A 13243-nucleotide genomic window follows, 5' to 3' on the forward strand; every position below is an offset into this window, starting at 1 on the left:
CACTTCTTTAGTTCTTTTTGTTTGCTAGGATTTGTGTATGCTTGAATGGATGTACATGAAGTGATACCCTTTGTTGGGTGTGTGTTGGGTGTGTTATCATTGTGAAATTTGGTATAGGATAAGAAAGATCTTCGTTATATCAGTCTTTGGAGAGAAATTTTCTTGCATATTATCTGAGATGCTATCCATTTTATCCTTTTGCTTGTGTTTTGTGCCCTCTTTTGTTTGTGCCTTTGCAATGTTCAATGATTAATTGATTGTCAATCCAGATTCTGACCTAGGCGGAAATCCTTGTAGAGTTGATGTACTTGTGGGTGAAAGACCATTTCTTGACCACTTATGGATCATGATCTTCATATTTATGGCGATCTCTTTTTGTATGGATGATATCGCAATGCTTTTATCATGTACTTTGTTTTGATTTTGTCTCCTTTTGAACTCCAGACAACCACCCATCCTTCTCATGGTATTTTTAACCTTCAAATTTCTGGTGTTTTCTTTGTCTCTGTGACTTTATCAGGAGGTATTCAGATGTCGCTTGATTTAGGGTATATGTAAACATTCCAATTGAATAACCAATAAGATGCCTTACCACCCAGGCGGAACCTCAATGGCAAAGCATTGGTTCTATGAAGCTATGCCTTTGGTTCTGGCCCTCATTGTAAAAGTGTGTTGGAGAGTTTTTGTAGATATGATAGGATTGTGCTGGATGCTTGGAGTGCAACTGTAATGTGGCGCTACTATTTGAGTCTTGTATCTAGGGAGGATTGACTGTATACCCACCTTGCTACAGGTTCAATTGTTCAAATTCATAAAAGGGTGGAATGCCTAATTCCTTAAAAAAAGAAATATAACCTGATTGCAGTTTCTACCTTTGTACACCATTGCACCGTCTTTCTTACACTTCATCCTTCCTTCTAGTATTCTATTTTTCATTTTTATCTTGCTATTCTGCTTCCTCTTTAATGTTTTGTAATCTTTTTTCTTGATATTGTGCTTCATGTATCAAGTTGTATCACAGTATCACTTGGCTGATGGTTGTTGCATACAGTACCAAGTACTGACTTTTTATTCGTGGATATTAATTCCGCTGCAGATAAGTGAGCCAGAGAGATGGGGCCTTAAATCTGTTAGAAAGAAGATGCTTGTCTACTTCTATGGAACTGAACAGATGTGAGTATTGTGACACTTAATTATGATGTTGTTTGGCTTTACTTTTAAAATCGAGTTTCAAGTTCCAACTCTATAAAGGTTTTTCCTCTTATTCTATTGGTATTACCTATGTCTTGGATTGGAGAAGTATTTATTGGACATGGATTTTTCAATTTTTAATAAACAAACCATCTTGGGACGGTTTTGTGATTTCAATTTTGAACTGAACATCATCAATTGATTTATTAGGTGGTTTTTGTTACCATTTAATATCTTCTCCATACAGCTATTTTTAAGGATCAATTGGTTCAGCTGTTCTCTATCAGGTACTTTATTTTACTTTTTCATCTTTTAAGGAAAAGAAACTATGATTAAATTACACATCTACTTGATAGGAGATTATTAGCGTTAAGTTTAACTAAGGTGTGAGACTTCTTATATGTTCAATTGTTCATGAACAACTACATGAGTGCCTATAGATTCTTCAATTGTTCATTTCACTTTATTAGATAGTGGGTTTAAGATTATTTCATAGACAAGCTTTCAATATTTAGAACCCAGGGATAACAACTAATTTTTTTTGTTAAAGCCTCAGTTTAGCAAGGAGGAAAGAAAGGTGAGCAAAAAAAATGGCCAAACTGGCTACGGAGATGAACTGAGGAAGGAAAGAAGGCCTACATAGCTTTTGGTTGAGAGAATGATAGTCTACTTGGCCATAAGGAATGTGTATAGGGTGCCCTATGATGTGATGATGGACCATTTGGTAGAGACAAATAGTGAGTAGAAAAATTGGAAATGAGAGAACAAGATTTCGAAGAGGGATAAACAAACCAACCTGTTGAAAGAAGCTTCTTCTTTCATTAATCCATTTATTATTTATTTTGATTTTTAATCCTCTAATGGAGTTTGTATAGAAACCCTAACTTGCTCTCTAATAAAGCAACTTTTACTTCTAAATGTCTAATAGGGACTCTTTAGAACTCCTAAATAAACTAAATAAAAGCAAGGGCTCAAGTATCGGGATCGGGTTCAGCCGTCCAAAAAAATGATACATATCGATTGTATCAGCCGTTCATATCGGCCTATATTTTAAAATAATTTTTAAAATACAGAAAAATTCTAAAAATTTCAGAATAAATAATAGAAAATAATAATAATATAGAAATATAAATTAGTAATATATGAAGTCTAAAAAATAAGAAAAATATCTTTTTCTTAATTTCTATCTCTCTATCCCTCTCTACCACTGATATACTCTTTTTCCCTCTCTTACGCAAGTAAAATTTTTTTTCTCACTTTCTCTCCCACTAACTCTCTAACCTCACTTCAAAAAATCCAAACTGATGCTCTCTCCCTTAAAACCCTCTTTGACTTCCCTCTCTCTCTCCTTAACATTCTAACTTCCTCTGCCACTCCTCTTTTCCTAAGCCAATGCTTCTTAGACGTAGTTTCCGCCTCCATCAATGTCTGACGAACTATTCCGATGCAGATTTGTCTTCGTTGACTTCCGACGACCTCATATATGCAATTTTTTCCTTTATTCTCTCTCTTCGACAAGCTCCTTAGCCTCTACTAATCTCTCTCTTTTACTCTCCTCTATCATGGAAACCTTGAATAAAAGCTTGAAAAAAGCAAGTTGCCCTAAAGAAAACACATTTTATGACTTTTGAGTGCTTTCTAGGCTTCTGATCTTCATCATATGCTTACACTGCACTGATTTCATCCTCAGGCTAACCCAATCCTCCTTAAATATCAAATAAGCCATTTAATCTTCATAATTTGATGTAGACCAATGTAGTTTCTCTCAGCATAGTATATTGCAGTAAGGAATCTATCCATCAATAGTTCAATGATCATATTCTTTTGGATGGCCAGCATTACAAATTAAGTGGGTGGATTTGTTGAGTCGAATAGTAGATCTTCATATTGATCGGCAAGAATCTGATTATCTCTTTAGCGATCTTCTCTAGTTGTAAGTAATGTCAATCTCTTTAATGTCAATCTCTTTAATGTCAATCTCTTTAATAAGACCCTAATTTAGACTCTTTAAAATAAAATAATAATAATTTAAGACCTTCTGATGATTATTAGCTCTTTTGGTTCTATTGCTGCTTTATAGTTTTTTCATAGGCTCTCTTTTCTCGTGCTTTAGGGTACATAGGGATGTTAATATATTTAGAACCCAAATTCTAAGTTCGTTTTGTCTGAAATTTTGGAACTCAGGATCGGGATCGTGATTGGTTGCCCAGGAAAATGATATATATTGGCTGCCTATATCTGATCAGATTATTTTTTAATTACGTAAATTCTAAATATTATGTCAAATTTAGAAAAAAAATGATAGTAAAGAAAAAAGATAATTAAAATCACTATTCTGCGTCATCTACGATAAAGAAGAAGAGAGGAGAGAGAGTAGAACCGAAAGAAAGAAAGTTCTGCTTCTAATGTGAAGAAGAAGAAAGAGGGAGAGAGAGGAAGGAGAGAGGAAGGGGACCGAAAAGGAAAAAAGAAGAAAAAAAATCTGCTGTTTATGCAATGAAGAAGAAGGGGAGAGAGAGTGGAAGAATTGAAAAGAAAAAGAACAAAAATTTTGTTGCTTATGGAATGAAGGAGAGAGAGAGGAAGAGTCGAAAGTAAAAAAGAAAAAATATCTGCTTATGCAATGAAGAAGCGAGAGATAGGATAGAAGAATTTATAAATAAAAAGACAACATACCTGAGGTCACTAGAGTTTGTTGGAGCTGTATTTGTGTTTGCCGGAGTTTGAAATACTTGCCGGAGCTGGATTTCTGCGTTGGAGAAGCACTGGCGTCAGTTGGAAGAGAGAGATTGAGGAAGAAAACAATAAGGACATCAATAATTGAATAACAGATCTGACCCGTTCGACCTAAATCAGTTGATCCTTACTCGGATTGACTGATCCATATTGAGTCCAATACCCATCCGGTAGTAGCCAATTTGGACTTGGATTAAGATCGGGTACAACCGATCCCATTTTGGATTGGCCAATTTTTGGATTCATGGTTTTGTTTTTAAGTAAGAAAAGCTTTAGGTGTTCAATTAGGAAGCAACTTGGAATCCCATTTGGAAGGGAATTCCTACCAAATACGTTACCTTACAAAGTGGCTAACTATTACCGTAGTACTAGGAATATATTTATTATTAAATTCTAGTTAATTCCTAATCTAGGGGCCAATTTCGATGTGGACAGCCCAAAATAATTGTTGAAGCATATAAAACCTAAATTGATTTAAAACAAACTAATAAGTCCCTTGATATGAAATTTCTTCATTGTCATGGGCGGGGTATGAAGCATATCTTGTAGCTAAGAAGGCTTGAGAGAAGGATTATGTAGTTATTGACAAAGAAAGAATTGTTCAGCTGTGGATTTCTTTCCTTTTTCCTCCCTGTACAGATGCCCATTTCTCAAACTTGTCTTGGTAGTCATTGGAAGTTGGCAATCATGCATGAGGACTTACAACAGAATTTTCTCTATCTGTGTGAGAGAACTTGCCTTGTTTGGTTGCTGAGATTTTAGACAGTTTTTTCTAAAACATATTTTGCTATCCTATCTTATTAAAATTGATTTAAGTTACGAGTTCTAAAGAACATGAGTTATGTTATTAGGTTCGACTTTGTCATACTAAAACACGAGTTAGGATGCATTACTTCCATTACCTATTCCCCTCTTCCAACAAATCCCCCCTCACTGTCATCAATCACGCAACCATTTCATCTCCTCTTGAGCTCCTCTAACAGTGGCCTAGGCACTTTTGCCTCGCTCGAGCTCCCAATCTCAGTTGTCAGATCCTGTCCAATAAGTTTGTAACCACTAGTTCCATAGAAAAAATAATTCTCCTAGCTAAGAAGATCACTGCATATGTTCATCAATGTTGGCAGACAAGGCCTTTCTTTTAAGGTCCATTGTTGAGATGAACTCATTGCTGATATGGGTGTAGGGAAATAGGTAGAAGCTGGAAGCTTATCAATTTTGAGGTGCAAATGGTGGTGGAGAAAAGAATCTGACTAGTCAGGCTTATCGATCATGATTTATGAAAAATTTAGGATCCACCTTTTTCTCAGGACTCAGTTTTTAGTGTTTATAGTTTACATTGACAGTGTGATTGTTAGCATTATTGAGACCTAACAGCCCAATTAACTTCTTATTTTCGTTTCATTAAAATTTACTGATAAAAGAAATCAAACAACCCTTAGAGCTGAATGAAATTCTATACATCATGTATGGGATTATTATCTGGCAATTATCTTCTGCTTTGTCTATACTCCTCACTTTAATCAGGGAATATTGTTACCTAACTGCATGAGCTTATTTTGCAATGGTGAAGTAGGTTTTCTTATGACAGAACTATTGGGTCACCAACTGCTTGAAATTTTTGTCAACTTTCTTTGAAACATTCTCATATCTAAGTTTTCTTAAATGATGTTTGAAAGAACATGATTTATTTTAATTTGGATTTTATCTGATTTTACTAAAATGGCTGATAGTATATTATTTAATATTTTGAAGATGAACTAACTCACTTTATGCGCTCTTATTGATTAGATGATATTATATTGATTAGTTTGCTGTCTAAATTAGTCGACAAGATCCTTGCTGAATACATACTATCTACATTTGAACCTCTCTGTTTATATTCTCTTAAGTCACTTCTCATGTGAAATTTTATGATTTCTATCAATTAGTTCTTTCATAGTGTACCTTATTCTAGGATTGCCCTTCCAATCGGCATGAGAAGTGTGATACGAATCGACTTGATCCAATTCATAATAGTATCTGGATAGATTTGAGGACGGAACTTGCGAGGACGATTCCGTTAGATCTACTCGTTGGATCCTTTTGAAACTTAGAATATTATTGTTGTGGAAGAGAATGTGGATAGCTAACTAATAAACTTAGCTAAACCAGTCTTCCTTATCCTTATAGGATTAGTTTTTTGTTCCGCTATAGATAGAGTTTGAATCTAAAAAAATTTTGAATACCAAAGTTCTAGATCATTACGTCATCGATTTTTTCTAATTAGTTTTGTAATATTTGGACATCCGGTGAATTTTTTTTTTCGAAACTATGCATAATTGGATTTAGCTAATCAAACAAATTCTAACCTACGAGGACTCTGACAAACTCGATCCATCAATCCCAATATCTTCATGATGTGATCAACTTGACTTGGTTCGCATCAAATCAACACGTTTTCGACCACCTTGTCCTCAAGATGTCTATGGTGGTTTCCAAACCTTTCGTAATTGTCGAATTATTTCCTTTAACATTTGAGCCTAGTCTAAGAGCGTAAGATTGGTGGAGGAGGCTACGACTTGACCAAGTGCAGATATGGCTTGCTAGTTGGTGCTCGACCAATTAGTCTAGAGCTAGGACTAGACTCATCCACAATCCAAAATGGACTTAGGTTTGGCCCAAGCCACGCATGCGGGTTGGCTCACGTCGAGAGTCAAAGGAGTCAACCGATCAGATTGGGAAAGACCTTGGTAGGCAACCATAACCATAGGATTGAAACGTCGAGGCATTGGATCGTCGAAATCTTTCAAATCTTCAATGTTGTCGATCGACAGCTCGGGTGGCGGTCGGTGATAATTGGTGGCCGCTTTGGGATTTCTAGCTATCAGTGTGGTCAGCAAGGTCTTCTTTGACGGTGATGTATACCTTGGCTTATCTTTGACGGGCGATTGATGTTGCTAGTTGAGGAGGATTTGCATAAGCACCTCAATGTTCCATTGGGATGCCTTTATGCTCATCATAATTTGTTGGTGGTATGTCTCCATCCGTTCCAAAATCCGTTCCATGAAAATAGAAGCTGGATCCGCTTTCGTAGCTGTCGCGAGTGGCCGCGAGCCGCTTTGTGGTGGATTGGTGGGCGTCGTGATTGCCATGTCTTCTTGTCAGGATGTAGATGATTGCTGTTTGCCATTGTTCACAGCCAATGACACATTTGCTCTGATACTAATTGTTACGAGCCGGCTTGATCCGATTCGTAACGGTTTTTAGGTAGATCGATTCAAAGACGAAACTTGTGAGGACGATTTCATCAAATCTACCCATTGAATCTTCTTGTAATTTGGATATATAAATGCTCTCGAAGAGAGCTTTCCAATGAACTCGAGATTGCGAGGTTTGATTACTGAAGCCTAAAGAAGAATGAACCTCGTGGGTGGAGGCATGGATTCCTAGGTGTCGAATAGAGGTGACGGGTCGATAGTGATGGGGTGGCGCCGGTACAGATGGTAGTGGTGGCTTACAGATGTGGATGCGATAGATGGTTGAAGGTTATGATTAGCCTACAATTGTGGTAGCAAGTAAATGTAAAGGTGAAAACTGTACGGGAGGTAGAGACGGTTAAGGCAAACAGAGATGAAAGGGAGAAGTTAGAGATAGAAGGTTTGCGTACGGTGAGAAAGAATATTGTCACTGTGAGGGTAAAAATCGCTAAAAGGAAAGGGGTGGTAAGGGAGAAAATGATTTACTAGATGATAGGAAGAAGATTGATAGAGAGAGACAAAGAGATTAAGGAAGATAACTTTATTTTATTTCAAAGCATGCCTAAGATACAAGCCATAAGACTCTATTTATAGAAAATAAAACAAAAGAGTCCGAAACCAAATAATAAACAAACTAATAAATTTAGCTAACTTAGTCTTCCTTATCCTTCTTAGATTAGTTTTTATTCTGCCGTAAATAGAGTTCGAATATGAAAAAAACTTTGAATATGAAAGTTTTAGATCATGACTGTTTTTTTCAATTGGTTTCGTAATATTTGGACTTTCGATGAATATCTTTTGGATATTTTTCCAAAACTGTACATAATTATATTTAGCAAATTAAATAAATTCTAACTTTCTAGACTCTGACTAAATTATATAAGTAGATAAGATAAAACTCGAATTATTGAGTTCAATGTCTTCATGATATGATCTAACCTGACTCGATTCATATCAGAGTGCTAATATGCTCCTATTGTGTTGATAGGGTATCATAAAGTGGCTAAACATACTTCATGGCCCATTGAGCATTAAGCATGATTAAGACTTATTTAAGGAAAGGTAGGAAAAACCATTAATTGGAGCTTACTAGTTGTAAGATCAAAATAGATCTACTACAATATGGATCCATCTCAACTGATTTGAACATTTTGTCAAAATATCACCAATAAATACAAAATTTAGATTCTCTGCCCCAATTTAGAAAAAGCAAAAAGCAGGGAAGTCATCAAATTGGAGTCTAATTCATGTGGAAACCAACTTTAACTCCATGAGGTCTGTTTCAAATGGTTATTTTCATCCCAAATTTGTAATTTAATGATTTACTTGTTGAAATTTCAGCTTTAATTACGGTTTTCCCAAATTCTTTCTGCTAATTTAAAAATGAATTTTTTTGATAAAATGATCAAAAGTGAACCCTAATTTGCATATGTTGATCCACCTTCTAAGTCATCTACTTCAAATATCCATAATTTTGTCCTTAACTTTATTTATCATGTTTGCACCTTTTAGCCTCAACATAGTTTTATGGCGTGGAAGATAACTCATTTTCCTATTTCTATAGAAAATTGGACATGTTACACCAATATCTAGGGCTAAAATACTTTCTTGTAACCATTAAAAGCTATTTTAATCTCTAAAAGGGCATATTATATATTTTAGAACTTGCCATAGTAATAAATTGTGTCCACTGGCATGAGAATCCTTGACTTGATCTATATTTTTGTGGTGATAACTTGTGTCTTTACATTTTCAATATCCTTTAGTTCTTTTTATAGGTTTTTTCTTAATGGAACTCATACATATGCTTAGCTCACTATAATTAAAGTGGTCTTGATTCTTTTGTCAACATTTTTACTACAAATGCTAGTTAATGAGCATGTCTTATGCATGTTGACCTAGGAAATAAAGTATTTAAAAATAATTCTGTAGATGCATACACTTATATCCTTTTAATTGAAAGACCGATTTGAATTCATTGAGTTTTTCAACATTTAATGTATTGGAGTTTGTGTTGACTAGAATCCTTGACTTGATCTATGTTATTGTGGTGGTAAATTGTGCCTTTACGGTTTCAATATCCTTTATTTTTTTATAATTCTTTCTAATGGAACTAATACATATGCTTAGCTTACAATTATTAAAGTGGTCTTGATTCTTTTTTCAAAATGCTAGTTAATGAACATGTCTTATGCAAAACACTTAGGAAAAGAAGTTATTTCAGAATAATTCTGTAGATGCATATGCATATCTCTTTTTAATTGAAAAACTAATTTGAATTCATTGAGCTTTTCAACATTTAATGTATCTTGACTAGCTTTCTTCCATGATTTACCATGATGGTACATCTTTATGTTCTTTAGATCAGTATACATATATTATAGTAGTATAATTTGCATTACTTCAATATTTCTAACTGCTATCCTGGCATGTCAAATTTCCTTTAATCTCTTTTCTGAATTCATTGGACCACTGCGTGCCTTCTTTTCTACTGAATTCTGTCTGACCTTGGATTATTTATGTAGCGCCTTTTGCAATTATGCTGATATTGAAGCATTCACTGAAGAAAAGAAGAAAAGTCTATCAGTGAAGCGCCAGGGTAAAGGGTCAGATTTTGTTCGTGCAGTTGATGAGATAATTGATATCTATGAGTCACTGAAGAAACAGAAACATAATGAGTTTAGTTTGGCCAATGATTGTAGTGGACCGAAAACTGGAAACCTAGAATCTCTTGATAGCAGTTCTGGTAGAGAAAGTCCAAAAGTTGGCTCCTTCATGGCCAATAACCATAAGTCAGAAACCCTATGTGCTTCAATAGGAAGCTGTGACATGGTCAGTTCTGAAGAAACCTCTATGACCTTGATGGAAGGTGAACACTGCAATGGGAATTCAGCCCCCAATGAGCCAGCTGAAAAAGCATCTACTCTTGATGAACTTGGTCATAACCACTTGACTACTACTATTACTACTACAAGAAAGAAAAGACTAGTGGATACATTACAACAAAATATTACCACACAAAATAGGTCACCGTTGCTTTGGAGGTCTAGAAGTTTGTCAAATGGTGAGCCCAAAAAGGTTGAGGCATCCACCATGGCACTAAATGATTCAGATGTAGCTTCTGGTGATTTAATTGCCAACAAGGTGCAGGAAGAGTCCACACAAAATAATGATGTAAGAGATGACTACTGTGCATCAAATATAGATGACACTTTGCCTCATTCTTCTGGTCTGCTTTCTAATGAAATCCAAATTTACAGGCTGTCTGAATTATGTAAAACATACCATGAGGATAATAATATAAGTTCTGGGAGTATGCCAGAAAGTAGTTGCAAATCTAAAGTATCTGTGGATGCATCCATGGAGAAAGAACTTATATTGAATGACAAATTTGATCTCCGAACAAAGACGCTCTATTTTAAGAAAAAAAGGAAACCAAATCGAAAGAGGTTAGCTAGTTCTGTAGAATTTGATAGATTGAATAAGGAGCCAGACTTGAAGGTTGAGTTGTGTGAAATTCGTCCAAAGTCTCCAATTTGTCAGAATGCAGTTAATTATTGTATTCATAAATCAGATGGAGATGAACATCTTCCTCCAGTTAAGAGAGCGAGACTCAGGATGGACAAAAGTTTGTCAGAGGAAACACAAGTAGTTGATTTTGTTTCTGGTAATAACAAATTGGAAATGACAATAATTGATGATAACTGTGATAAACCTGACACAGTCACTACTTCTGGAAATCATTGTTCCACCAATGCAATGTCCTGTTGGGTCAAGGAAGACTACGATACTTCACCCATGAATAATTGCTCTGTTCCTTCAGGAAGAGATCTTCTATTGAAGACTAATACATTTCAACCAAAGGTTCTAACAGTAGATGTGGAAGCAGCTTTGCCTCCATCAAAGCGCCTGCATCGTGCTTTAGAAGCTATGTCTGCCAATGCTGAAGCTATTGATGATCATCATGAGGCCTCAAGATCTGTTGACTTGATCCCTAATGGTTGTGTTAGCTCTCCAATGACAAGTTCTCTCCATCATTCTGCTGATGTGAATGCTGTGAGCCCTATGACATCTGACAGTATAGAATTTTCGGATAGTCCTGCAGGTAAAAGTAGTGCATCTGCCCTGACTGTACAAAATGTCCACTCACCAACATTAGTTTCTTCAGAAGCGAAAAAAGATGATACCCTTAACTGTTCTCAGGAAAAAGATTGGAAAGAAATCCCTCTGGATTGCAAAAATTATGGTGGGGCTAACATGTCTACAACGAGTGTGATTGATGTTCAAGATACAAATCTGCCACCTTGTTCCTTAAAGGTTGTTGGGAATCACGTAAATCCTACTTTTTCTGAAGTGGTGCCTGATCAGTTATCTTCATCTTTAGATAAAGTAAACGAGAATGAAGTACAGAGGCCGAAGCAGAAATGCCTTCATTTCCACATAGAAAGAGGTGATGATGGATCTGTTGAGCCAATCAGACAAAAGAGGGATTCTATTTTGAATGGTTTGGATGGTTGTGATTCTGTCCTCGAGGCATCCGTTCAAGCTGTGTCTGGTAGAAATGTGGGTTCCTCAACAAGTAAATCTTCTGTGGCTACAAAATCTTCTGACATTCAACTTGATGCACACACCCGAACATCTAATTTGTAAGTCTTTAATTCATAGACTTCTTTTTGTTGGCCACTTAACTATACAGCAGCCTGGATTAAGGAGATAAATTATTTTGCTTCTCTTTATGCCAAATCTTTTATTGCTTTTGTTTTACAAGGCAGTATGTGAGTTTATCTTATAGCCTTCCACTTGACATTTTATCTTGTATCTAGCTCATCTAGTTTCATCATTTTTTTCCTCTTTCTTTTTTTGCACCACTGCCAAGTATATGCATTTATCTTAGAGCCTTCCAGCCTTCCAGGTAATAGTTTGTTATTTTTTTTATCTAGCTTAACTAGTTGCATTATTTTTTTCCTCCTTTTTGGCACTATTGTCACTTGAAGAGCCAAGTGACTGTTCCTGTTAAGGAGATGTATCTTGTAGCAACATGACACCATCAGAACCCAAGGAAGATGCATGGCTGTTCCTGTTAAGGAGAATAACAGATTGTAATAGGATTGCTTTATCAACTGTGTATCCACATCCTGCTGAATATTTTTTAAGATCTTTTTGGTTAGGGAATAAGCAAGATGAAAATGGAATTCTGACTTTTTGGGGAGGTAGAATATGTGATATTTTGGAAAATTCCTGTGCCTTCTTTCTGAATTAAAGCAATCAGCATTTTTATTGATGCTGAATTGGTTTGGTGGATTTCTTGGGTAATAAACTTTTTTTTCCCTCTTTGTGTATAGTATTGAGAAAATCCCAAGCAAGCTAAGATATGTGCTACTAAGGTTTATGCTATGCTACGAGTTATCCCTAGATCTCTAGGGAGAACATATTAGAATATGTAACTAGAGGTCTAGCATGCAAAGAGCAATGTCTAATACAGATCATTAGCTTTTAAGACATGCTCAGAAATCATATCCACAAATACAATATTTACGTGGAAAGGGATAACTTTCTAGGGAGAACATATTATAATAGGTAACTAGAGGTCTAGCATGCAAAGAGCAATGTCTAATACAGATCATTAGCTTTTAAGACATGCTCAGAAATCACATCCACAAATACAAGATTTATGTGGAAAACCTTCCTATCACACAAGAAAGGAAAAACTACGGACTTGCCCAATTAAATCGATATATTAGAAGTTTACAATCGGATATAATCTCTCAAATTGAACACACATGATTTGCCGATCACACATGATATGCCGATCACACATGGTGGTGATAGACTCCCCCTGAGTTTCTCGCTTGAGTACACCCTCAGTTAACACGATGCTTCTAATAAACTTGCCTCTGCCTTGGTATGCTGTCTCGGAGATAGGTCTTCTCCTCGGAAGTGTTGGTGGTGGTGGATGGGTGAACAAGCTTCAAGGTTCTTAAGTTCTTCTTTAAAGCTCATCAGTGTTGATGAGATCTTGGCATATTAAATGTATCTCTCCTCTCTTCTTCTCTTGGTGTTTCCTTCGGACTTTCTTGGAC

General features: G+C 35.8%; 1 protein-coding gene across 3 annotated transcripts in view; it reads left to right on the forward strand.

Annotated features, from left to right (window-relative positions):
- The window catches only part of LOC140790430 (protein HUA2-LIKE 2-like), a 34008-nt gene that overhangs the window by 1421 nt on the left and 19344 nt on the right, over positions 1-13243 (forward strand). For 2 of the 3 annotated variants that reach the window (XM_073140517.1, XM_073140519.1), the window contains exons 2-3: positions 1097-1173; positions 9689-11809. In XM_073140517.1, coding sequence (XP_072996618.1) covers positions 1097-1173; positions 9689-11809 — 2198 coding nt within the window. Of the gene's footprint in view, positions 1-1096; positions 1174-1438; positions 1479-9688; positions 11810-13243 lie in introns of all 3 variants that reach the window. The other variant, XM_073140520.1, reaches the window with a different exon arrangement.

Source organism: Typha latifolia, chromosome 6 (assembly GCF_019914945.1).
Source record: "Typha latifolia isolate L0001 chromosome 6, TyphaL0001v2, whole genome shotgun sequence".
Classification (NCBI taxonomy): Eukaryota; Viridiplantae; Streptophyta; class Magnoliopsida; order Poales; family Typhaceae; genus Typha; species Typha latifolia.